The following is a 23,538-nucleotide window of genomic DNA, read 5'->3' as shown; positions in this document are numbered from 1 at the left end:
CACCTCCAACTACTTAGTTTTATTAAAACATTTCAAATACAAAATCGTTATATTCCAGAAACCAAACTGTTAAGGATAAAGCACTCAACAGTGACATGTCTTACAGTATATAGTGTGTATAGTTGTGTGTATAGTTTAGGATATATACACATCTTGTAATGTTAAAAGTAAAAGTAACCTTCAAGTATTTAGCCGGAGGCCCCTTGCTTTACATTCTCTCCTGCTAAATATAAACCAGCCCGACCACAGTGGTCAGGGTTCGACCATCTGAACCGTATGGTTGTGCTCTGACAGATCAGCATGATGATGACAGAAGACACACTAACCATCAGGCATCCACCATAAAAAAATAAAAATAAGGCTCACATTCATTTCTTGTGACAAAAAACGATGTTTACATAAAATTACAGCTGTTAAATATACATTCCTCGTGACAGTTATGCAGAAAAAAAATACCATATATATATATATATAAAATAAAATAAAAAGGTTTCACCACATGTCTGGTTCCACACTCCCTCACTGAACAATCTTGGCAGCCATCCCAACAGTGGTCACTGACAACACTTCCTGTCTGAACACCCATAATCTAGGGCACCTCTTTGATTTACACACCCCTGTGGGAGTAAGTATGATGGGAATCCAAACCGTGTCATGTCCTTTCCTTTCCTTTCCTTACCTTCCTAAACATAGAACTACCTCTCCACAGCCCAGGCCTGCAGCAGTGCATTCTGGGATAAGGAGTTCTGTGGGACAGAGACTGGTTCAGCAGGAGGAGATTCAGTTACTAACCGCCTGTCTGGAACTTCAAAGGGCCTAAACTTCATATCCTGGAAAGATTTAAGTTACAGACTGAAGTTCTAGAACATGTGTTGTTGCGGTATTAGTATTTAAACTCTGCTCTGTCAATAGAGATTTCACCACAGTGTCTCATTTGCTGTAAAGCACATAATAAAATGTTATAAAAACCCATTTCCACGTGCAGCTGGATGGTGCAGCTACAGTCCCGCTCTGCTGGAAGGAGAAGATAGAAGCTAATGTGCAAAAGATGAGAAAGTTCAAACACAAATGGAGTGTGTACATATTTTGAAATGCAGTACAAAGCAAGACCAAACGGCACGTGCACACACGTGCACACACACACACACAATGTAACAGCAGTTGAGCAACCACAGTGCCCAGGAGCATCACTTGGCACATGAAACATGGATATGATCTCCTGTCTGATCTCCTGAGCCATGCAGCCATGCAGCCACGATGAGGGCAGCATGATAAGTCTAGGATGAGGGCAGCATGATAAGTCTAGGATGAGGGCAGAATGATAAGTCTAGGATGAGGGCAGCATGATAAGTCTAGGATGAGGGCAGCATGATAAGTCTAGGATGAGGGCAGCATGATAAGTCTAGGATGAGGGCAGCATGATAACCAACATGAACGTTGGTTCATGTTCACGCAGCCCTGAAACTATGATGAGCAGCATGTAGACACACACCCCTTCTGCAGTACAGACGTCTAACTGATACGTGTATATATATATATATATATGTATATATGTGTGTGTTTGAAAGCATGGTACAGAATAGGTTGAATAGCTTGTGTGTTTGTGTTGATGGTAGAGAATAAGTTAAATAGTGTTTGTTTCTGTGTGTGTCAAATGTAAAGAATAGGTTCAATATTGTGTGTGATGATGGTAAAGTATAGGTTAAATAGGGAGTCAGATAGCTGAGCGGTTAGGGAGTCGGGCTAGTAATCTGAAGGTTGCCAGTTCGATTCCCAGCTGTGCAAAATGACGTTGTGTCCTTGGGCAAGGCACTTCACCCTACTTGCCTCGGGGGGAAGGTCCCTGTACTTACTGTAAGTCGCTCTGGATAAGAGCGTCTGCTAAATGACTAAATGTAAAATGTAAATGTAAATATAGTGTGTGATGATGGTGAAGAATAGGTTAAATCGTGTGTTTGTGTCTGTTGCTGGTAAAGAATAAGTTAAATAGTGATTGTGTGTGTGTGTGAATGGTAAACTGCCCATGCTGCCTCCTCCACATGATCCCTGTGCTGGTCCTGTTCAGGACTGTCCTCCGTGCCTCTGTGTTCCAATCACGTGAGGGTGGAACTCTGTGTTCCAATCACGTGAGGGTTGAACTGAGTGACGATGATGGTGATGTCATCCCGGTACATGCGTGCCAGCTCCTCAGGCAGGGACAGCATCTTGGACAGCCTCTCGTGGTCCACCGTGCCAAACTCGTTGTTCCCCACCGCATGGCGCATCAGGTGTGTCGCTGCATTCTGATCCTCAAACGCAGACGACACGCGGGCCTTCCTCTCCTCCAGGAGTCCCTGCATCTGTCCCAGGGTGACCCTGTAGCCCCCCACCGTGAGGGGCTGCCGCTGGTGCACGCCTGTCAGATACTCGCCCACGATACGGACCACTTCCTGTCTGTGGAGGGTCTCCCATAATCCATCTGTGCCCAGTACCTGTGAGGACAGAGAGGAGGATGATCAAGTGTCAGGTGATCATGGTACCATGTGAGACAAACTGGCTCCTCCCCTACCAGGAAGCGGTCCTGCGGCCGCAACTTGTGGTGCGTGATCTCAGGCTCGGCCGTCAGGTACGGAGGTGTGTGGTAGTTAGGAGGGATGAACTTTGTGTGCTCGTTATCATGGAGCTGGTCAGGACCAGACTCCAGCACACGCTTCTGCAGCTCGATGCTCCACTTGAACTTCACGTCCCCGAACGCCCGGAATGGCATGAGGAGCCCTAGCAGCCGGTCCTGAGAGAGAGAGGGAGAGAGAGGGATCATAGTGAATCAGGTACAACCCACGTAGTAGGGTTGGATGGTAGAGAGCCTAGTAGGGCCGGGGTTAGAGGGCTGGATAAACAGGGCTGGGTGTAGGACAGAGTACAGGGCTGGGGTTAGAGGGGTTACCTGCCGTATGACGGTCTTCCTCTCCGAGGGTGGGTGTTCTGAGCGTATGCGTGTGACCTCGTCCTCGTTCTGGGCGCTGTGGTCGTTGGTGAGTGTGTGAGCGCTGAACGAGCCATCCTCCTCCTGCACCCCCAGGACCGCCCGCCCGTCACCCGTGTTCGCCAGATACCTGAGGACACGCAGGCCAGCTCAGACACGCAACATGTAGCTACTACTGACATCCTGAATCAACGCTGACTCACTGGCTTTTCAATAAACTTAGTCAGATATATTGATAATAAATTCAGTTTTGAGTTCTGTATAGCATATGAAAGTATGGATAGAGAAGGGTGGAGTGTGGATGGAGAAGGTGGAGTGTGGATGGAGAAGGTGGAGTGTTCGTACAGGTCGGATCCATCGATGTGGGCCACGCAGGCCGTGGCCCCAGAGAAAGCCACTCTCAGAACCCAGTAGTGCAGGAAGGCGTTAGGGTCTCCCACCTAGACAACACAACATCAGTCAGACAGCAGTCTGACACACACACACACACACACACACACACACACAGACACAACTGGGGTTTCCCACCTGAGCTTCCAGGGACAGATCACTGTCCAGCCTCTTGAAGGCGCTCTGCAGCGCCTCCCTCGTGTCGGGAACATCCCCTGGACTGAGGGCGAGAGACACAGTGGGAGAGAGAAACAGAGAGAGAGACACAGAGAAACAGAGAGGGAGACACAGTGGGAGAGAGACACAGAGAGAGAGAAACAGAGAGAGAGAAACAGAGAGAGAGACACAGAGACACAGAGAGGGAGACACAGTGGGAGAGAGACACAGAGAGAGACAGACACAGAGGGAGAGAGAAACAGAGAGAGAGACACAGAGAGAGAAACACAGAGACACAGAGAGAGAAACACAGAGACACAGAGAGAGAAACACAGAGGGAGACACAGTGGGAGAGAGACACAGAGAGAGACAGACACAGAGGGAGAGAGACAGTGGGAAAGAGACACAGTGGGGGAGAGAGAGAGAGAGAGATAGAGAGAGAGAAAAGGGGGGACAGAGAGAGAGAAAATGAGAGAGGAGTGACATATGGTCTCCTCCACCCTCAGGGTAGGTTCCAGCTCATAAGGCTGATTTAAGAGACATTAAATGGAATTGAGCCTCTTGCACTAGGGATACCAAAAATACAAATTCACAGCAGCAACGTGCAAATAACACACCTGCTTTACATAACATAACAAACGGCACCTGTGCCCCTCCCACCTGCTGAGGTCTATGAGCTCCTGCCAGTAGGTTCTGAGGCTGTTGAAGTACAGCGTCTGGGCCTCCCTGCTGAAGTAGTCGTTGGGCTGTTTGTGCCACTGCAGGATGGGGCTGAGGGGGCGGCCTGCCTCCACCGCCGCCTCCAGCTCGCACAGCGTGGAGTGGGGAAGCAGCGACACAGCCACGTAGTAGAACAACCTCTCGCTCAGCGCCTGCACCGGGGGAGGAAGAGTACTTACCCAGCATGCTCTGTTTACTACAGTACTACACCCGCTTTATCATCTAGATTCTCTAGTACCCTGTGATAGCTTCCACACAAAGCTATCACAGGGGCCACACCGAAGACTGTAGGTGAGTGTTTCAGCCTGGTGGGTACCTGGGCACAGGCACAGCCGGCGTGGCCGTCGAACACGCCCAGCAGCATGCCTCGGGTCTGCAGGCAGGTGGCAGCACTGCGTCTGTCCTCAATTGGAGCGTTGGCCGGCAGCTGGTTACTGTCGAACCCCGTGACTGACGACACATTCTTCCCATCAAACTCTGGAACCTGGAGTCAACACAATACAACATACACCTTGAGCAGCAACTCTGAAACTGTTTTGGGAAGACTTGAGAGTTTTTGTATGCGAGTACTGGTTAGTGTAGCCAGCGTGTGTGTACGTGGGGTCTGACCTTGAAGCTGTACTCGTTGGCTTTGAGGATGGAGTTGACCTGGGGGGGGGTCAGGTTGTAGCTGTGCAGGTCCCAGGTGGTGTGGAAGCCCCGGGTGGTGGGGCCTGGGGGCAGAGGGGCATGCTGGGAGTTGGAGTAAGGAGGGGAGGGGCGGTGGGCCTGACGTTGGCATGGTAACAGGCTTGCTCCCCAGAGCTTGGCACGGGGAAATCCTCTGAGCAGCTGTGATGAAACAGGCATGACTCCCAGTACACACACACACACTCCCAGTACACACACACACGCACTCCGTCGCACACACCTGAAGGAAACATTAACACATTAGTGAGAGGGTTCAACTACTCTCCATGTCATCTTCTACATGTTTATTGATAACACGTATTCAGTTGTTGTTGATCCTGTGGTAGTTTAAAGTATAACTAAATTAAACCCCCCAATTGCAGCATAAACCAACCCCTTCACATAAAAAAGGTTGTTATAAGTTGTGGTTATAAGATGTGCTTATAAGATATGGTTGTTTTTTTTCACATGAATATTCATTGTGGCGCTTCCTCGAGCGCTCATAGGGATCTCATTGAAAAGAAAGTTTTGGAGTTTAGTTAAACTTTAAATACCCCTGGGAACAAACTGTTTGCCCATAAGTGGCTCCAGCCTAAGCCAGCAGTGTTCGGGTCAACAGGGGGGAGAAGTCTTCCTATTTATAACCCTGAAAACTGATGTTTGTTCCTAAACCGTCCTGGCCGGCCATGCCCATGACCTACTGAACTAGATACTTGGCGTGACTGTCTCGCCATCTCCGCCCATACATTATGTAATAATCAGCTACCTGTCTATTTGTAGAGCGCTGTCGCAGTGACTGATGTTTCCAGGCCCGTGAAAAGCGACTGGTAAAAAGTCAAAAGGGTTGTTGAGTTACTGACTCTGTAACAATGAAATATGAAAATACAAGAGATATCGGCCAAGGAACTCAGAATCAAGGAATGGTAACAAACACTAATTAATGTTGATCAGTTTTGTAGTGCATCGTAGAGCGGCCGCAAAAAAGATGTCCAGTACAAAACAATATGTTCCTGCCCATCCCATAGAAAGTTACCGTACAGCTAGCTACAGTAGTGTGGTCGTAGTTAGCGGGCGGCCAGGTTTGCTTGAGGTCGCCAGCTCTTTCTGCTTTCTGTAAATCTTGTATCAGTCTATTTGTGCATGCTATTATCATCTTACTGGGTAGAAAGCATACCATTTTACAATGTTTAGTCTAGTAGAGAAGTAAAGCTGTCCAACACTGTCCTGCGTCAAGTAGCCAGAATAGGCTCGAATGCTGGCTAGCTGCCTTAGATAACAACGCTGTCGACTAAACAGCAAGCCATTTCTTGTCATATTTGGATGGTGACGTTACGTTTTCAGTTAAAATGACTTACAAATGCATTAAGTCAAGTAGCTAGTTATCTACTCACCTTAATCGGTTTGATTGTCGGTGAGCGGTGTAGTAACCGTGTCTGAGCAACTCCACCCGCCTGCCTCACCGCCTACATCCTGATCTGGACCTGCACACGGGACTTTGATTGGCTCAGCTCATCTCTCTCACAGTTAACCCAGAACACACCGGTATTAGACTCACAATGTCCCTTCACTGAAGAAAAGGGTCATGTGTTGATGAACTGCCATATGCATAAGCAGTGGAGTACAGAATCACGTTATTACCCGCAGGTGACACTGTTCAGACAGGTCAGTAAAGGTACAAAATACTCGGTTAAAGATAGTATACAAATCTACAGCACACTGTAGGGCCAATAAGGAGAAACAGTCCTTAGCATGCCTGGTACATCCAGACATGTCCAAGGTGTGCAACATACTGCTGCTCCTGTTGCTGTAGTCTGAAGGCCTGGGAGGGGGGAAGGTAATGATGTACCAGAGATGATAAAGAGCATTTATAGCACCATATAATCTGCCCGTAATCGAGCTTCCTGAGTTTAGCATTGGTACCTGAGTGTTAGTGATGAACTGGCAGCAGCAATGTGTTTTAACTTGTGAAATGTGTCTGCAGCAGTGTGATTAAAGATGGGTAATTTAGTCAAACATTATTATAACTAAAAACGTAAAAAGTCACATTTCTTTTATTTATTATAAAACATCAAATACAAAAGCGCAATCAAAATTTACATCAATTGCCAGGCGGTGAACAATTTGTAAAATACTGCAACTGTGTAAACAAATGGTCCAAAATCACATGTACAAAACAGAAATGCTCTGGACACGTAACTACGAAGGCTTAGACAGCAGGAAAATAAGACTAGATAAGGAACCTCTGATCCACCAATGTCTTGTTTGCAAGATTTCGCCGGCCAAAAGCGTTGCGAATTAAACGGATGATCTGAAAAACAAATGTGAATCTTTATCCGGTGTTCAAACAACAACTTCATCACCATACACACACACACGCACCATCTGCTGTAGATATGTGAGCACAGCAGCCAGGGTGAAACTCTGGGCCCCCAGGTCCACCACGCAAAAGAACAGGGTGTCGAAGATCAGCAGGGTGGCCTCGTTCCCGTAGAACAACACGTCACTGAACGAGTGGGACTCATCTGCAGGAACACACACACACAGGAAGGAGACACACAGGAACACACACACACACACACACACAGGAAGGAGACACACAGGAACACACGCACACACACAGGAAGGAGACACACAGGAACACACGCACACACAGGAAGGAGACACACAGGAACACACACACACAGGAAGGAGACACACAGGAACACACACACACACACACACACACACACACGAAGGAGACACACAGGAACACACACACACAGGAAGGAGACACACAGGAACACACACGCACACACACACACACACACAGGAAGGAGACACACAGGAACACACACACACAGGAAGGAGACACACAGGAACACACACGCACACACAGGAAGGAGACACACAGGAACACACACACACACACAGGAAGGAGACACACAGGAACACACACACACACACACAGGAAGGAGACACACAGGAACACACACACACAGGAAGGAGACACACAGGAACACACACACACAGGAAGGAGACACACAGGAACACACACACACACACACACAGGAAGGAGACACACAGGAACACACACACACACACACAGGAAGGAAACACAAGTCAACAATGCTCTGGCTCGTATACTTAATGACCATCCTAAACAGAGGTTGGTAAAATGAGGTCAATACCGTTATAGAAGATGCTTTTGTCGATAGGCTCCATGAACTCCATCCCAACGACCTTCTCAAGCAGGAGCTTGTCCTTCACTATGTAGTCCATGTCCCGATGGGCCTACACAGGAAGTAAAGGAAACACATGTCACTGGTCTGTACCACACATACTGGTTAGGGTTAGGTTGGTTTGGCTGTTCTATGACAAACACTAACTCAAGGATGGTGCTTTACTACCAATGATGTGGGAGTGTACATGCTACTGACATGGTCTATAATGGAGCCCAGGAACCGGTTCATGGTGTGGTAGGCCTTGGTGCTCTGGTCAAAGGGGTTGTTCAAGGACGCGTCCACCAACCGTGACGGCCCGTTTCTCTGGAGGACACAGGAGAGTCATCGTCACCCCTGTGACATATCTACAGGACAACCATCCCTCCCACCCACACCCACACCCCCACCCCCACCCCCACCCACACCCACACCCACACCCACACCCACACCCACACCCACACCCACACCCACACCCACACCCACACACACACACACACACACACACACACACACACACACACACACACACACACACACACACACACACACCCTGCTGAGGGGTTCCCGTATGCGGTCGTACTGCTGCCGGAGGCGGTTGGTGATGGATATCTGGAAGGTCTGGGTGTCTGTGTTAGGAAGCAACCCTCTCTGACCACACAGGGCCTCCTTCACACAGAGGAGAGGGAGAGAGGAGGCATTAGGAGGGAGGAGCAGGGCCTCCTTCACACAGAGGAGAGGGAGAGAGGAGGCATTAGGAGGGAGGAGCAGGAGATAGAAAGTGAGAGAGAGAAGGCAATAGAGGAGGGGGTGTATACAAGAGAGATGCAGTAGCAGGAGGGAGTGTGTGGGTGTGGAGGTGTGTGGGTGTGTGGGTGGAGGATGTCACTGTGGGTGGAGGATGTCACTGTGGGTGGAGGATGTCACTGTGGGTGGAGGATGTCACTGTGGGTGGAGGATTTCACTGGGGGTGGAGGATGTCACTGTGGGTGGAGGATGTCACTGGGGGTGGAGGATGTCACTGGGGGTGGAGGATGTCACTGTGGGTGGAGGATGTCACTGTGGGTGGAGGATGTCACTGTGGGTGGAGGATGTCACTGTGTGGACGTACAGCCTCTCTCTTCAGGTTGCTGTTCATCTCCTCCATGTTGGTGTCAGCATGGCCATGAACAGAACGCCCATGGATGTAATAACCAAAACACCTGTGTGACAGCAGGAGTACAGAGACCTACACACACACACACACACTTAGAACAGCTGTGACTGCAGCAGTGCAGAGACCTACACACACTCAGAACAGACCATGTTTCCTGTGTTAAAGTGTTTGCCAGAGGTCTTACTCACGTTACTAATGGAGCAGAGGTCGACAAACTGCCGGATCTTATCTTCCACAAAGCGCTCGTGGAACACGGTGAAGAACACCATCTGTCCAAACACACAACACGTGTTCTATCATCCTGGACTGTGTGTGGAGGCAGTTGTGTTTTGAACAGAGATACGGGACCCTCCATTGAGGCCAGTCGCCCCCTCCCCCTCACCCAGGTGTACCTGCAGTAGTCCCCTCCCCCTCACCCAGGTTTACCTGCAGTAGGCCCCTCCCCCTCACCCAGGTGTACCTGCAGTAGGCCCCTCCCCCTCACCCAGGTGTACCTGCAGTAGGCCCCTCCCCCTCACCCAGGTGTACCTGCAGTAGGCCCCTCCCCCAGGTGTACCTGCAGTAGGCCCCTCCCCCTCACCCAGGTGTACCTGCAGTAGGCCCCTTCCCCTCACCCAGGTGTACCTGCAGTAGGCCCCTTCCCCTCACCCAGGTGTACCTGCAGTAGGCCCCTCCCCCTCACCCAGGTGTACCTGCAGTAGGCCCCTCCCCCTCACCCAGGTGTACCTGCAGTAGGCCCAGGCAGAGCCAGAGGGAGGCCGCCAGGCCGTAGCGCAGTGTCAGGCTGGATGGAGGGCTGAAGGCCTGCGGGGGGCGCTCCAGCACGGCCCACGGCTCTCTGAGGGACAGACTGGAGAAACCTACCACCTGGACAGAGACACAGGATGGGACAGGCTAGGACAGGGCAGAGAGGGGATGGGACAGGCTAGGACAGGGCAGAGAGGGGATGGGACAGTCTAGAACAGGGCAGAGAGGGGATGGGACAGTCTAGAACAGGGCAGAGAGGGGATGGGACAGGCTAGGACAGGGCAGAGAGGGGATGGGACAGGCTAGGACAGGGCAGAGAGGGGATGGGACAGGCTAGGACAGGGCAGAGACACAGGATGGGACAGGCTAGAACAGGGCAGAGACACAGGATGGGACAGGCTAGGACAGGGCAGAGACACAGGATGGGACAGGCTAGGACAGGGCAGAGAGGGGATGGGACAGGCTAGGACAGGGCAGAGACACAGGATGGGACAGGCTAGAACAGGGCAGAGACACAGGATGGGACAGGCTAGGACAGGGCAGAGAGGGGATGGGACAGGCTAGGACAGGGCAGAGAGGGGATGGGACAGGCTAGGACAGGGCAGAGACACAGGATGGGACAGGCTAGGACAGGGCAGAGAGGGGATGGGACAGGCTAGGACAGGGCAGAGACACAGGATGGGACAGGCTAGGACAGGGCAGAGAGGGGATGGGACAGGCTAGGACAGGGCAGAGAGGGGATGGGACAGGCTAGGACAGGGCAGAGACACAGGATGGGACAGGCTAGGACAGGGCAGAGACACAGGATGGGACAGGCTGTAGGTGTGTACCTCGAGAAGAAAGAGAACAGCCATGATTTGGAAGGTTGGGTTAATCTTGCGGATGGTCTGAATCTCGTTCCACTCGTTCGCAACAAAGTAAGTCCTCCAGATACTGACAGGAGAGGGCTCCCGTTTCCCCTCAGCACAACCTGGCAACACACACAGTAGATACTACATTTACATTTATTCATTTAGCAGACGCTTTTATCCAAAGCGACTTCCAAGAGAGAGCTTTACAAAGTGCATAGGTCACTGATCATAACAACAAGATAGCCACAAAACATCGCGAGTAGCAAAAACATGAAGCACACATTGTGAACAACCAAAGTAAGTGCCAAAGGGAAGAACCATAAGAGCATGTAGTTAAACAAGTTACAATTAAACAACATGAACCGCTATAAGTGCAAGTGTACCTGTGGAAAAAGCAAGCAACAATAATAAAAACAATATATCACAGCGAGTATAAAAATATAATTTGCCATAAATTATAAAATTGTAGAATTGTTCTGTATCATTAAAAAGTGAAAAATATATATAAAAATCATTTTATTTAATTTCTTCTGATAATCAACAGATGAGTGACCATTGCACCAATAAAATAAGCATATTGTGTCCATTTAAGAGCACAAAGGCAGGGCTCTGCAGTGCACGAGCATGGAGAAGTATTTGGACGCACGGGTGCGAGCAAGGTTTAACCATAGACATACAGAACATGTTTTTAACATATTGCAGCTGTCAGTTACGTGAAAAGAAATGATAGAACCCGAAAATGCTCAAACCATTATTTGCAACGGGAAACATTTAGAATTTTTTTCTGAGATTTCAACTACTAATAATTGCGACTCGGATGAACCTCAAAGGCTGCGTTCTGCGATAACCTACTGAATCTGTCCTGAGTTGGAACAGCCTGGCTAGCGATCTAGCTAGCTAACCTTCACCCTCAGTGTGAACAATCAAACTAACCAAACTAACATCCAACACTACACATATCAAACAAGTTCAACAATAGAAACTTAAACAATGCTTCCGTCAACAAAATTATTGAAAAAAATGTATGCCTCTAAATGTGCTGAAAACTGGCTGTCAGCTGGAAAAAGATCAAGTCTCCCATGCTACAAAGCTTGGCCAAGCCAGTCAGTTTGAAACAATGTTACAATGACTACAAAAAATTAATAAATGAATATGTAATGAATAAATAAGTAACCACTCCAGTTTCCGGTCAATTTTGTGTAATTCATTCAATAGTCTAATAATGATGCAATGTTAAAAGTAATTTTTTTTTGTGGGTGGGTGGGCGGGGGGTGTGTGTGTGTGTGGGGGGGGGTTTCTTGGAAAATGTTCTCCCCTGTAAGGGGTCCTTGGCCCCAAAAAGTTTGAGAACACCTGATCTAGAGGAGTATATGTGTGTATGTACCCTGGACAGTCCTGTTGGCTTTGCCACGTGGTCTTTCCCAGTCTATAAGGAACACGTCCACAGACAGCTGCAGCACCAGCTTGTGGAGAAACTGAACAGTCTGAAACACAGATGCAGACAATGAGCAGAAACAGAATTCCTTGACTTACAGACACACAAACATAAACACGAACACACGGTAAATTGAGCAGGATGAAGCCTCACCTTTAGAGCAAAGGCACAGCCAATGTAGGTCACAAAACGCTCCTCTTGTGCAGGCAACGGCAACAGCACAGAAACAAATTGCTGGGCCTGAAAACACGAGGGACATTAGAATAGATAACATGCAGCATATCTGATTTTCTTGAAACTAGCCTGGTATAGCGAGACAGCAGGGGATAACAGGACAGGAAAAGAGGGGAGCAGAGAGGGGCAGAGAGGACAGGGGAGATGGGAGGAGAGAGGGGAGGAACTTGCCTCTAGTGTCTGAGAGTGCAGCCCAGAAAAAAAGAAGATACGGAATAAACAAACATTTAAAAAATGAAAGACATAACTGAATAAACAATATATATTTAGTAAATGAAATAGATAACTGAATAAATTATATGTTTTTAGTAAATGATGCAAAATTGGGAGAATGCATCACATCTCAGTCCCACTGTGGAAGTATAACAACCTTGGATGAGTTTCACTGTGCTGACCTTGTAGAAGATGAGCCAGTAGAGTCCGGTTCCCCAGGTGATGACGAAGAACACGTTGGCCAGATCTCCAGCGTAGAACAACAGGAACTTCATCACAGTCTGAGAGAGGGAGAGCGGGACGAGAAAGAGGGAGAGAAACTCTTCAATAACACTAGTCTGTGGGACAGAAACTCTTCAATAACACTAGTCTGTGGGACAGAAACTCTTCAATAACACTAGTCTGTAGGAGAGAAACTCTTCAATAACACTAGTCTGTAGGAGAGAAACTCTTCAATAACACTAGCCTGTACGAGAGAAACTCTTCAATATCACTAGTCTGTGGGACAGAAACTCTTCAATAACACTAGCCTGTACGAGAGAAACTCTTCAATATCACTAGTCTGTGGGACAGAAACTCTTCAATAACACTAGTTTGTAGGAGAGAAACTCTTCAATAACACTAGTCTGTAGGAGAGAAACTCTTCAAGGGTCAGGTAAGAGTGAAGGGTCATCCCAGGGTCAGGTGAGAGTGAGGGGTCATCCCAGGGTCAGGTGAGAGTGAGGGGTTATCCCAGGGTCAGGTGAGAGTGAGGGGTCATCCCAGGGTCAGGTGAGAGTGAGGGGTTATCCCAGGGTCAGGTGAGAGTGAGGGGTCATCCCAGGGTCAGGTGAGAGTGAGGGGTTATCCCAGGGTCAGGTGAGAGTGAAGGGTCATCCCAGGGTCAGGTGAGAGTGAGGGGTCATCCCAGGGTCAGGTGAGAGTGAGGGGTCATCCCAGGGTCAGGTGAGAGTGAGGGGTCATCCCAGGGTCAGGTGAGAGTGAGGGGTCATCCCAAGGTCAGGTGAGAGTGAGGGGTCATCCCAAGGTCAGGTACCTCCATGTCGATGAGGGGTGAGGCCATCCTCCTCTTCCAGCTGGCTGTCTTCAGGAGAGAGTACAGCACAGCTACACCACCCAGCACCCCTAGAGCCACCTGCTCCACACACAGAGGGAGGCCCTGCTCAGTATGGACTGCTTACACTGGATCTATACCACTGACGCCTTACTGAGGTAGTGACTCACGTCTGTTTTGATGCGAGCCTCATTTTGGTCCATTTCGTAATTGACTGCAAACGACACCTGAAAACACAGGGTGGGGTCAATGACTGGTGTTTGTTTGTGTGTTTGTAGGTGTGTTGGTTGTTGGTTCACAATATTACATTTACATTTAGTCATTTAGCAGACGCTCTTATCCAGAGCGACTTACAGTAAGTACAGAGACATTCCCCCCGAGGCAAGTAGGGTGAAGTGCCTTGCCCAAGGACACAACGTCATTTGTGTCCCAATATGTGCTTCATGTTTTGGCTACTCGCAATGTTTTTGGGGCTATCTTGTTGTTATTATCAGTGACCTATGCACAAGCTCTCTTGGAAGTCGCTTTGGATAAAAGCGTCTGCTAAATGAATAAATGTAAATGTAATGTAAAATGTGTGTGTGAACATTGGGGGACTTACTGAAACAGTCTGTGTGTTGGAGTCTGTGATGAGGATGTCAGAGTAGGCCACAGACAGTAGGGGGGGGTACACCTGACCCCTCTGGGTTTCTGGGACCAACTGGAACCTGTGCCAGCAGACACAGTCAAAGGGAGGAGGTGCCAAAATGGCCATAAAAACGGTTTACATCGCATGGTAACTGGTGACCCACTTTATGTTGATGCTGCTAGCGATGCGAAGGACTTTAGGCAGAGAGCTGAGACTGTTCTCTCTCCCGCTGAGGGTGTCCACCAACAGCAGACGTCTCGACAGGTACCAGTCATTCATGTTCCCTGGAAACACACACACACGCAAGAACATGGATAATATAGACGCTTTACACTCTGTGAAGAGTGCAATGTGTCTTGTGTGTATTGGAATATAAAATGTTGTCCAGCTGCACATCCCACCCTCTCTCACCCTGTCCCACCCTCTCTCACCCTGTCCCACCCTCTCTCACCCTGTCCCACCCTCTCTCACCCTGTCCCACCCTCTCTCACCCTGGTTGGTAAACAGGCTACTCACCCTGGTTGGTAAACAGGCTACTCACCCTGGTTGGTAAACATGCGACTCACCCTGGTTGGTAAACAGGCCGTTGAACTGTTGGTTCAGGTTGCGTGTGGGGAGGGGGATGAGACGTTGGCTCCCTCCGTTACTCACATCCACAAACACGTCGTAGAATACAGGCTCAGGGTAAACACGCAGCAACTCTGCTACAGTGAGCACACACTACACACACACAGGATATAACAACCGCTCAAATAAAACACTGAAAGGTTTGTACACCAGATACGGTGTAGTCATTTCTTAAAACACAATGCACTGCTTCTTATGTAGATGGTAAGATCTTTAAGCATATAGCAACAACAGAGATTTCATGAAAGTAAATGAACAGAGACACTCACAGTCTCTTGGAAGGCCGTGCCAAAGGTGTAGGCTGCTCTCTGTTTACTGGCTGAATCAGGACACAACTGGGAGACAGAGAAAGACATTCACTCTATGTGTCTTTACTAGCACACTCTACTTCCGTGGTTCTCAACCCTGGTCCTCAGGGCAGCCCTGTCCTGCATGTTTTAGATGTTTCCCTGCTCCAACACACCTGATTCAAATGAATGGGTCTTATCCAGCTCTGCAAAAGCCTGCTTATAACCATTCATTTGAATCAGGTGTGTTGGAGCAGGGAAACATCTAAAACATGCAGGACAGGGCTGCCCTGAGGACAGGGGGCCCTGAGGACCAGGGTTGGGAACCACTGCTCTACTGGATCATGTTTGACAGGGATGTGCTGCCACCCTCTGGCACCTCCTGGTAATGCAGTAGGCAGGTTTGGTCCCATGTGACCTCCTGGTGTGACTCCAATACCCACTTTCCACCAAAGTGAACCGGGAGCTAGTTGGGAGCCGGTGCTAGAGCCGGTACAGAGCTGGTTTAATTTGTGAGCCTTCTAAGAACCGGTTTGCTTCTCCACGGGCTAGAGAGCCACCACAGAGCCACGTCATTACGTCACTGTATACGTCTCATCTTTCCCAGCAACGCTAGCGCGGCAGTGCCAAACACAAAGCAGAGCCCGTCTAAAGGCTGTTTATTAATCCAAAAACAGCGAGGTTGAGATGCAGGATTTCTTGGCTATTGCACAATACCCTGGACTCGCAGCAGTATGACAACACTGGCATTATCAGCGCAACATTTTATAAACTTTTGCTGTATAGTGCTTGTGTATTACATTTGTGTTAAATATAGGCTCAATAGCTCAAAACATTTGTGTTTGTCATTTCACCTCATTTGATAGGATTATGATAAAACACAGCAACTAGTGTCTGCACTGCACTGCGATGCTAGCTAGGTTATCGAAAAGTCGGAGCAAATTTACAAATGAGCATCAATAAAAGAAGCAAATTTTCAGCAACTACACTGCCCACTTCTCGTCACATTTTAATTCAGATGCTGATTTACACGTAGCGTTGTGCTGAAATATGAATTATAAAAACTTGCAATGGCGGTCAAAGGATTCTGTTCGTCTTGTTGGTCACGGTAACCCCGCCCCTGACGCAAGCACTTTTTACTTGGTTCCTACTTTAGCCCAGCTCTGTTGTGGTTAGGGATGGGTATCGAGAACCGGTTCTTGTTCAGAACCGGTTCCCAGTGAATCGATTCCTTGGAATCGTTAGCAAAATTCCTTAACGATTCTGTTAACGATTCTCTGTGCCGTTAAACAATTAAAATGCTAAGTTTAATAATGGATTAAAAATCGATATGCTCAGTTTAATAATGGGACACGCGAACGTCTGTCTGAACAAACTATAAAAGTTTGCGCATAGACAGACTGCAGCAAACATGGCAACTAGGAAGAAGCGTTTTAAAGTTTGGTTGTATTTCACACGACAAAATGACAACCACGCCACTTGTAACGCGTGTAAAAAGTCTATTTCGTCAAAGGGAGGAAATACTACAAATATGAAGAAGCATTTGAACACACAGCATGGAAAGAAGTTACTGGAACTTCATGTGTTCGATGCATGCAGCAGCGCAGCTAACGTTCGCGCTTCATCTCTAACTATCTAAGGTAGAGCTAAACTGCTCAAAAGTGATCACAACCACTTGTTACTGTGTGAAGCAATTTGCCTTTATTGTGTGTAGTCGATCTAGTTATCTTCTGTCCCGTCGTTTGAAGCATACATTTTAGCTCCGGCATTCGTCTCCCATTAGTATTGATCTTATTGATCATTTCACGTTATCGGGGCGGCGTGTGTTATCAGCAAACGTTCGCGTGTCGCATTATTAAACTGAGCATATCGATTTTTAATCCATTATTAAACTTTATTAAGCATTTTAATTGTTTAACCTTTTAATAGTCTTGTTAAATGTGACTGAAAACGCCTAAACAACATACCCAAAGTACATTGAAAGCTGTTGTTGAACCATTTGGAGTACATGAATGTAAAGGGTCTCTTTTGAAAGGTGACACTGAAGTTATTTCCCCTGTTGTTAGGACCCCTGTAAGTCCTACTGATTAGAGATGCTCCGATCAGGTTTTTTGGTGCCGATCACCGATAACTGAAATCGGTATCTGCCGATCCGATAATACCGATCACCGATCACAGTGTCGATTGAAGCATTCTATTTATTGTGTAGCATTATTTATGAAATTAATTATTCTTAACAACATTGGTATTGTATTTTAAGTATTTAAATTACGAGACGAGAGAGTATCATGAATTGACAACCATCCGTTCTATTGCAGGGAACGTGCAACATTCCAGTGTAGAACCTCTCTCGCTTACTATAAAATGTGTAAATAATAATAAATATTAAAATAATAATAAAAATATAAATCTTTAAATAAGAATCACAACAATAGAATCACATGTGCAACATTCCACTCTCTAGTGGCTCTCAAGAGAACTTGGAGCTTATACAGTAGCTTTCCTGTGGAAAAATAATACAAACTTAACTGCAACATAAACAGGCTATAGCCAAATATCCAATATGTTTCAAGTCAGTCAGTTTCAAGTCAATTTGTCTGCATTTAGGAGGAGATAACAGACAGAATAAAGATAAAAGGTGCACAGGAAGTCAGCAATTAAACAAAAAAACAAAACATGTATATCTATCTGTATAGTCTCACTCACTCACTCTTACATCCTTTACTCACTCTCTCACTTCACTCACTTCACGCACGCACTCACTCGGAGGGGGCATACTACAGTATTTAAACCTTACTTCTGATTAAGCAGCATCACTGGAAGATTTGCCTTGATAAATATAAGCATATCAGCATTTTTAGGAGTCAACCTGTTCCTCTTATCTAAAATATGTCCTGCTGTGATGAAAAGTCGCTCGCTATCTACACTTGTACAAGGTGCAGAGAGGAAAACTCGTGCTGCTTGTGAGAGAGCAGGAAAGAGGTCTTTATTGGCCTTCCAAAGACCCGGAGACCCGCATTCGTTCGAATGCGGGTCTCACAGAGTAACATCGCACATGTGCGATTCTGAAAATTCCAACCGACTATTTTCCAATAGGCAAAAACTATGACAAACGCTATAGTATGGCTTCAAAATGTACAATTAGAGGCTAACAAGTAACACTAGCAGGTAGTAGCATTGCTACGAGTATTATGCTAGGTTGCTAGGTAACGGGAGCTAACTGAAGTTGGCTATCTTCCCTTTTGGAAAACAAACTCTGGTGGAAGCGTCGGAGATATTTAGAACTCATTCATTTCTTACCATTGGCGGCCTGAAATGCCTATCTAACGTTTTATTGAAACGTCTCTGATAGTAGTTCTCGTAGATTTTATGTCATCTGATCGGCCATGTTTGATCGGCCGTTTTGAGAACGCCGATCAAAACCGATAATGGGAATATCGGCCGATATGGATCGGCGCCGATCAGATCGGAGCATCCCTACTACTGGTGTTGAGTAATAGAAGCTTGAACACAAGGAAACTGAAAGTTTCTATCTCTGACTAGATTTTGTTTTGAAAACAGAGGCCTGAAGAGGCCTAGAGGTGGTAGGTATTAGCTAATTTCAGAGCCAGTCAAAGCCGGTTTGAGAAATTTGTTTAGAACGAGTGTGTGTGTGTGTGGGGGTGCAGGACGCACAGAGCTATGACTGTAGAGGGGAACATCGATAAGAGAATCAATAAGGAATCGAATCGATAAGCAGGAATTGATAAGGAGTCGGAATCGTTAAAATCTTATCAATACGCATCCCTAGTTGTGGTGCTAATTAAGAACCACTTTCACTGGTTCGGAGCTGGTTCTTAGGCTGTCAAAAGAGAAAGTACTGGTTCGAGATTGAGCACTGGCTCCGAACCAGCACCCAAAATGCGTTGGTGGAAAAGGGGTACCATTGGACACCCTCACCTGCAGGTTAGCTCCTCCCACCTGCTCCCAGGACAGGAAGTCTCCCCTGGCGTTGTACACAGCAGCCAGCAGCTTGATGTCTGTGTTCTGGGGGACACACAGTACTGTGGGTTACTGCTTTGCTCCGGACAATACTCAAGTTAAAGCAGCTGGGATGTAGTTGGCTGGCTTTGTCGCAGGTAATGCTGTGATTGAGGTGATGTATGATGAGCTGTTGTGGTAGAGTGGAGCTAGTGGCCTAGCGTTAGTTCTTGTTCAGACCCGGTTGTTTCCCTTGAAGCTGAACCCTGTAGGCAGTGGATCGGTCTGCAGCACGCGATTGGCCAGGCCTGGCTGGTCTCCATAGTAAAGCCACGGCAGATTGGCCCTCCTGAAGTCACATGGGAATGAAGGACCATGATTGTCTGTTTACACGACAGGGTCAAAACATTTTATATCCCTACACACAACACCCTAGTTTAATCGTTCGCACTATTGTAAGCATTCCTATCTGGATATTTCCAATCAGGATGACAGCTGGAGATGTTACCAGTAGGAGATGTCCTGGGTGGATCCCAGGGCGGCGGTTGACCTGAACACTGTGTTGAAGAGACCACAGGCGTCCATGCTGGCACTGCTGAAGGAGTGCATGTTCATCACACACATGTTGCCCAGAGCCTGGCAGGCTGTCCGGTTAGAGAACACCTGCAGACACACGCATGTGCACACAACAGATCAGACACACTGTGATTGGCCCAGGACACACAAGCACAGGCAGACAGGTGGTGATGGCAGGACGCAGTATTCACCAGGCAGGCAGCTGCTGAGGAGTACAGGTGTTTGGAGAACCACGCTGACTGGACCGGGAGAGCCTGCGGGAGACACGGGGGAGACACGGGTGGGGGAGAACGGGGGGGAGACACGGGGGAGGAGACACGGGGGAGGAGACACGGGGGAGGAGACACAGGGGAGGAGACACGAGGGGGGAGACACGGGTGGGGGAGAACGGGGGGGAGACATGGGGGATGAGACACGGGGGGGAGACACGGGTGGGGGAGAACGGGGGGGAGACATGGGGGATGAGACACGGGGGGGGAGACACGGGGGAGACACGGGTGGGGGAGACACGGGGGGGGTAGAAGGGGGGGGGAGACACAGGGGAGGAGACACGGGGGAGGAGACACGGGGGAGGAGACACGGGTGGGGGAGACACGGGGGGGGTAGAACGGGGGGGAGACACAGGGGAGGATACACGGGGGAGGAGACACGGGGGAGGAGACACGGGGGAGGAGACACGGGTGGGGGAGACACGGGGGGGGTAGAACGGGGGGGAGACACAGGGGAGGATACACGGGGGAGGAGACACGGGTGGGGGAGACACGGGTGGGGGAGACACGGGTGGGGGAGACACGGGGGAAGAGACACGGGGGAGACGACACGGGGGAGATTACGAGTGATAGTCAAATCATTGTCCCAAAAATGGAGTACTGTCTGGGAGGCGCTTGAGAGATGGCTGTTCAGTCTGTGCACTTACCAGCTGAGCAAAGTTAACATGTGTGTTGACTGTAGCAGGAAGGTTGTTAGGGGGGGCTGCTGGGAAACACAGTCCTCCGGCCTGAGAAGGAACACACCACATCCATCCCTCAGGCAGGTACACCACATCCATCCCTCAGGTAGTCTCTGGGGGATAAGTACTTAACAAGCTCACCTACAGTTGAGAAACCCTGAAAAAACTCACCAGGATGTTGGGGGAGCCACACGTGCAGGAGGAGGTGGTGTTGATGAAGGTGGCCTGACATCTCTCACATCTGACAACACAAACCTGACATCTCTCACATCTGACAACACAAACCTGACATCTCTCACATCTGACAACACAAACCTGACATCTCTCACATCTGACAACACAAACCTGACATCTCTCACATCTGACAACACAAACCTGACATCTCTCACATCTGACAACACAAACCTGACATCTCTCACATCTGACAACACAAACCTGACATCTCTCACATCTGACAACACAAACCTGACATCTCTCACATCTGACAACACAAACCTGACATCTCTCACATCTGACAACACAAACCTGACATCTCTCACATCTGACAACACAAACCTGACATCTCTCACATCTGACAACACAAACCTGACATCTCTCACATCTGACAACACAAACCTGACATCTCTCACATCTGACAACACAAACCTGACATCTCTCACATCTGACAACACAAACCTGACATCTCTCACATCTGACAACACAAACCTGACATCTCTCACATCTGACAACACAAACCTGACATCTCTCACATCTGACAACACAAACCTGACATCTCTCACATCTGACAACACAAACCTGACATCTCTCACATCTGACAACACAAACCTGACATCTCTCACATCTGACAACACAAACCTGACATCTCTCACATCTGACAACACAAACCTGACATCTCTCACATCTGACAACACAAACCTGACATCTCTCACATCTGACAACACAAACCTGACATCTCTCACATCTGACAACACAAACCTGACATCTCTCACATCTGACAACACAAACCTGACATCTCTCACATCTGACAACACAAACCTGACATCTCTCACATCTGACAACACAAACCTGACATCTCTCACATCTGACAACACAAACCTGATATCTCTCACATCTGACAACACAAACCTGACATCTCTCACATCTGACAACACAAACCTGACATCTCTCACATCTGACAACACAAAGCAGCCCAGGATAAAGACCAGGATGGGCTCTCAACACTATTGGGTTAGGGTCTTTTCTATAAAGCGAGTTTACCAAATAAGCCTGGTAAACTCGCTTTATGGAACAGGCCTCTGGTTTACTGCATTATGATGACCATGCATCTACAACATGGCTGCTGATGTGACAGGTGGGGAGTGTTGGTACCTGTTACCACGGTGGTCAGGTGCTGAGAATGTGGGCGCAAGTCCACTGCACACCTCGCACACAGCTTCTTCTAGAAGATTCCCTTGAACATCCCTTTCCACTGAAAATTACAGATTCAAGACAACCTTGGCTCACACTTAACACCAAGTATGATGTCATTATAACAGCAGTCACACAGACATGCATCTCATTATAACAGCAGTCACACAGACATGCATCTCATTATAACAGCAGTCACACAGACATGCATCTCATTATAACAGCAGTCACACAGACATGCATCTCATTATAACAGCAGTCACACAGACATGCATCTCATTATATCAGCAGTCACACAGACATGCATGTCTGTTCTTTCAGATGCTCACCCAGAATAGTGCCTGATGGGCACTGGCACATCCCTGTCTCTGTAAGTCTGCCTGGGCACTGAATGCACCCATATCTATCTTCAGTTACTGCCTACAGAGGGGGGCACATCCAGATAAACACGTTTGAAAGCTCACAGTGCTTGGACAAGACTAATGTATACTATAAGTGTTCTGTAGGCAACTGCTTACAGGTCTGTCTGGAGGGCACTGTTGGCAAGTGATGGACGCTCCATTCGTCGAGAGAATCCGGAACCCCGTTTGGCACTCACAACTCAATCCTGAAGGCAGAAATTACACAGGTTAAGAAAGAATAACTATTTACCTAATCAACCATTTCTCAAATACGTTTGCTAGATCAGACATTCCTACCCACATGGGTATGCATAGGCCAACTGACAAAAAAATATTGTCAAAAAGATGCATGGCTATGCTACGTTAGCTTACGTTATGTGCTAGGCTAGGCTAGCTACTACAGATAAAGGTAGCTAGTAGCCTTGTCCTACAATATGTGCTTTTCTCTGATTCAGCTAACTAGCTAGTGCTGGTAAGCTAGCCATTGATACACACCATCTGCACTCTTTTTTTGACTTGAACCGCATTTTAAACACGACAGACTAGATATATCGAAATACTGTTCTGTGCCGCAGTCTGATGGCCCCTGAAATGATATTTCAAACTGCTGAGAGTAAAGTAAATTAGATTTTATTAAAATAAATAAAATCAGTCTGTAGAAGTCAACGGATAGCGTCTCCGTCGCCATGGTAAAGTCTTGTTAACTTCCTGTTATTTACCCACAACCCCCTTCTAGCATTATGCACATGCGCCTCATCCCTGCCCCTCTCCCCTCCCGAGACAGATAGTGCGCGTGTTCATGTGCAAACTTTATCTGTCCGAAAAACGAGCCTCTTCTGCTTTGGCTGAATACTGCATTTTACTGCAGTTATTAAAACCGGTATCTTTACTGATGCGTTGAAATTCAACACATAAAAAA

At 47.9% G+C, this 23,538-nt stretch overlaps 2 protein-coding genes across 3 annotated transcripts; both read right to left on the bottom strand.

Moving 5' to 3' along the window:
• Positions 1–1,848: 1,848 nt before the first annotated feature.
• pdp1 (pyruvate dehydrogenase phosphatase catalytic subunit 1) lies at positions 1,849–6,340 on the bottom strand. 2 transcript variants are annotated; one of them, XM_067238071.1, is made up of 9 exons: positions 6,289–6,340; positions 4,838–5,138; positions 4,545–4,712; positions 4,169–4,380; positions 3,491–3,572; positions 3,308–3,402; positions 2,924–3,092; positions 2,549–2,767; positions 1,849–2,471 (listed from the first exon to the last, which is right to left on the bottom strand). In XM_067238071.1, exons 2-9 carry the CDS (start codon positions 5,075–5,077, stop codon positions 2,094–2,096), a joined length of 1,563 nt encoding a protein of 520 aa, XP_067094172.1. In that variant the 5' UTR covers positions 5,078–5,138; positions 6,289–6,340; the 3' UTR covers positions 1,849–2,093. The 2 variants fall into 2 exon arrangements, with proteins under 2 accessions (XP_067094172.1, XP_067094173.1); XM_067238072.1 differs by lacking the exon at positions 6,289–6,340 and adding an exon at positions 5,664–5,714.
• A 594-nt stretch (positions 6,341–6,934) lies between these two features.
• Positions 6,935–23,307, bottom strand: tmem67 (transmembrane protein 67). Its single transcript, XM_067237866.1, has 28 exons — positions 23,115–23,307; positions 22,737–22,825; positions 22,548–22,638; positions 22,180–22,279; positions 20,983–21,052; positions 20,779–20,859; positions 20,054–20,116; positions 19,795–19,949; positions 19,527–19,635; positions 19,266–19,352; positions 15,309–15,374; positions 14,979–15,132; positions 14,576–14,696; positions 14,386–14,491; positions 13,955–14,011; positions 13,767–13,865; positions 12,913–13,011; positions 12,437–12,523; positions 12,233–12,332; positions 10,828–10,967; positions 9,977–10,117; positions 9,439–9,519; positions 9,206–9,322; positions 8,647–8,763; positions 8,314–8,421; positions 8,065–8,167; positions 7,277–7,419; positions 6,935–7,205 (listed from the first exon to the last, which is right to left on the bottom strand). Exons 1-28 carry the CDS (start codon positions 23,305–23,307, stop codon positions 7,125–7,127), a joined length of 2,958 nt encoding a protein of 985 aa, XP_067093967.1. The 3' UTR covers positions 6,935–7,124.
• Positions 23,308–23,538: the final 231 nt, after the last annotated feature.

Source organism: Osmerus mordax, chromosome 6 (assembly GCF_038355195.1).
Source record: "Osmerus mordax isolate fOsmMor3 chromosome 6, fOsmMor3.pri, whole genome shotgun sequence".
NCBI lineage: Eukaryota > Metazoa > Chordata > Actinopteri > Osmeriformes > Osmeridae > Osmerus > Osmerus mordax.
Note: the sequence above shows the minus strand (reverse complement) of the source record. Positions and strands in the feature narration are given on the sequence as shown.

Coding starts and splice junctions, on each gene's coding strand:
- pdp1 (XM_067238071.1), bottom strand. CDS start 5,077: ATGCCTGTTTCATCACAGCTGCTCAGAGGATTTCCCCGTGCCAAGCTC. Junction 4,381..4,544: donor CCGGCTGTGCCTGTGCCCAG/GTACCCACCAGG, acceptor CCCCCGGTGCAG/GCGCTGAGCGAGAGGTTGTT. Junction 3,573..4,168: donor GAGCTCATAGACCTCAGCAG/GTGGGAGGGGCA, acceptor TCTCGCCCTCAG/TCCAGGGGATGTTCCCGACA.
- tmem67 (XM_067237866.1), bottom strand. CDS start 23,307: ATGGCGACGGAGACGCTATCCGTTGACTTCTACAGACTGATTTTATTT. Junction 21,053..22,179: donor CCTGACCACCGTGGTAACAG/GTACCAACACTC, acceptor TTGTGTTGTCAG/ATGTGAGAGATGTCAGGCCA. Junction 12,333..12,436: donor GCTGTGCCTTTGCTCTAAAG/GTGAGGCTTCAT, acceptor TCTGTGTTTCAG/ACTGTTCAGTTTCTCCACAA.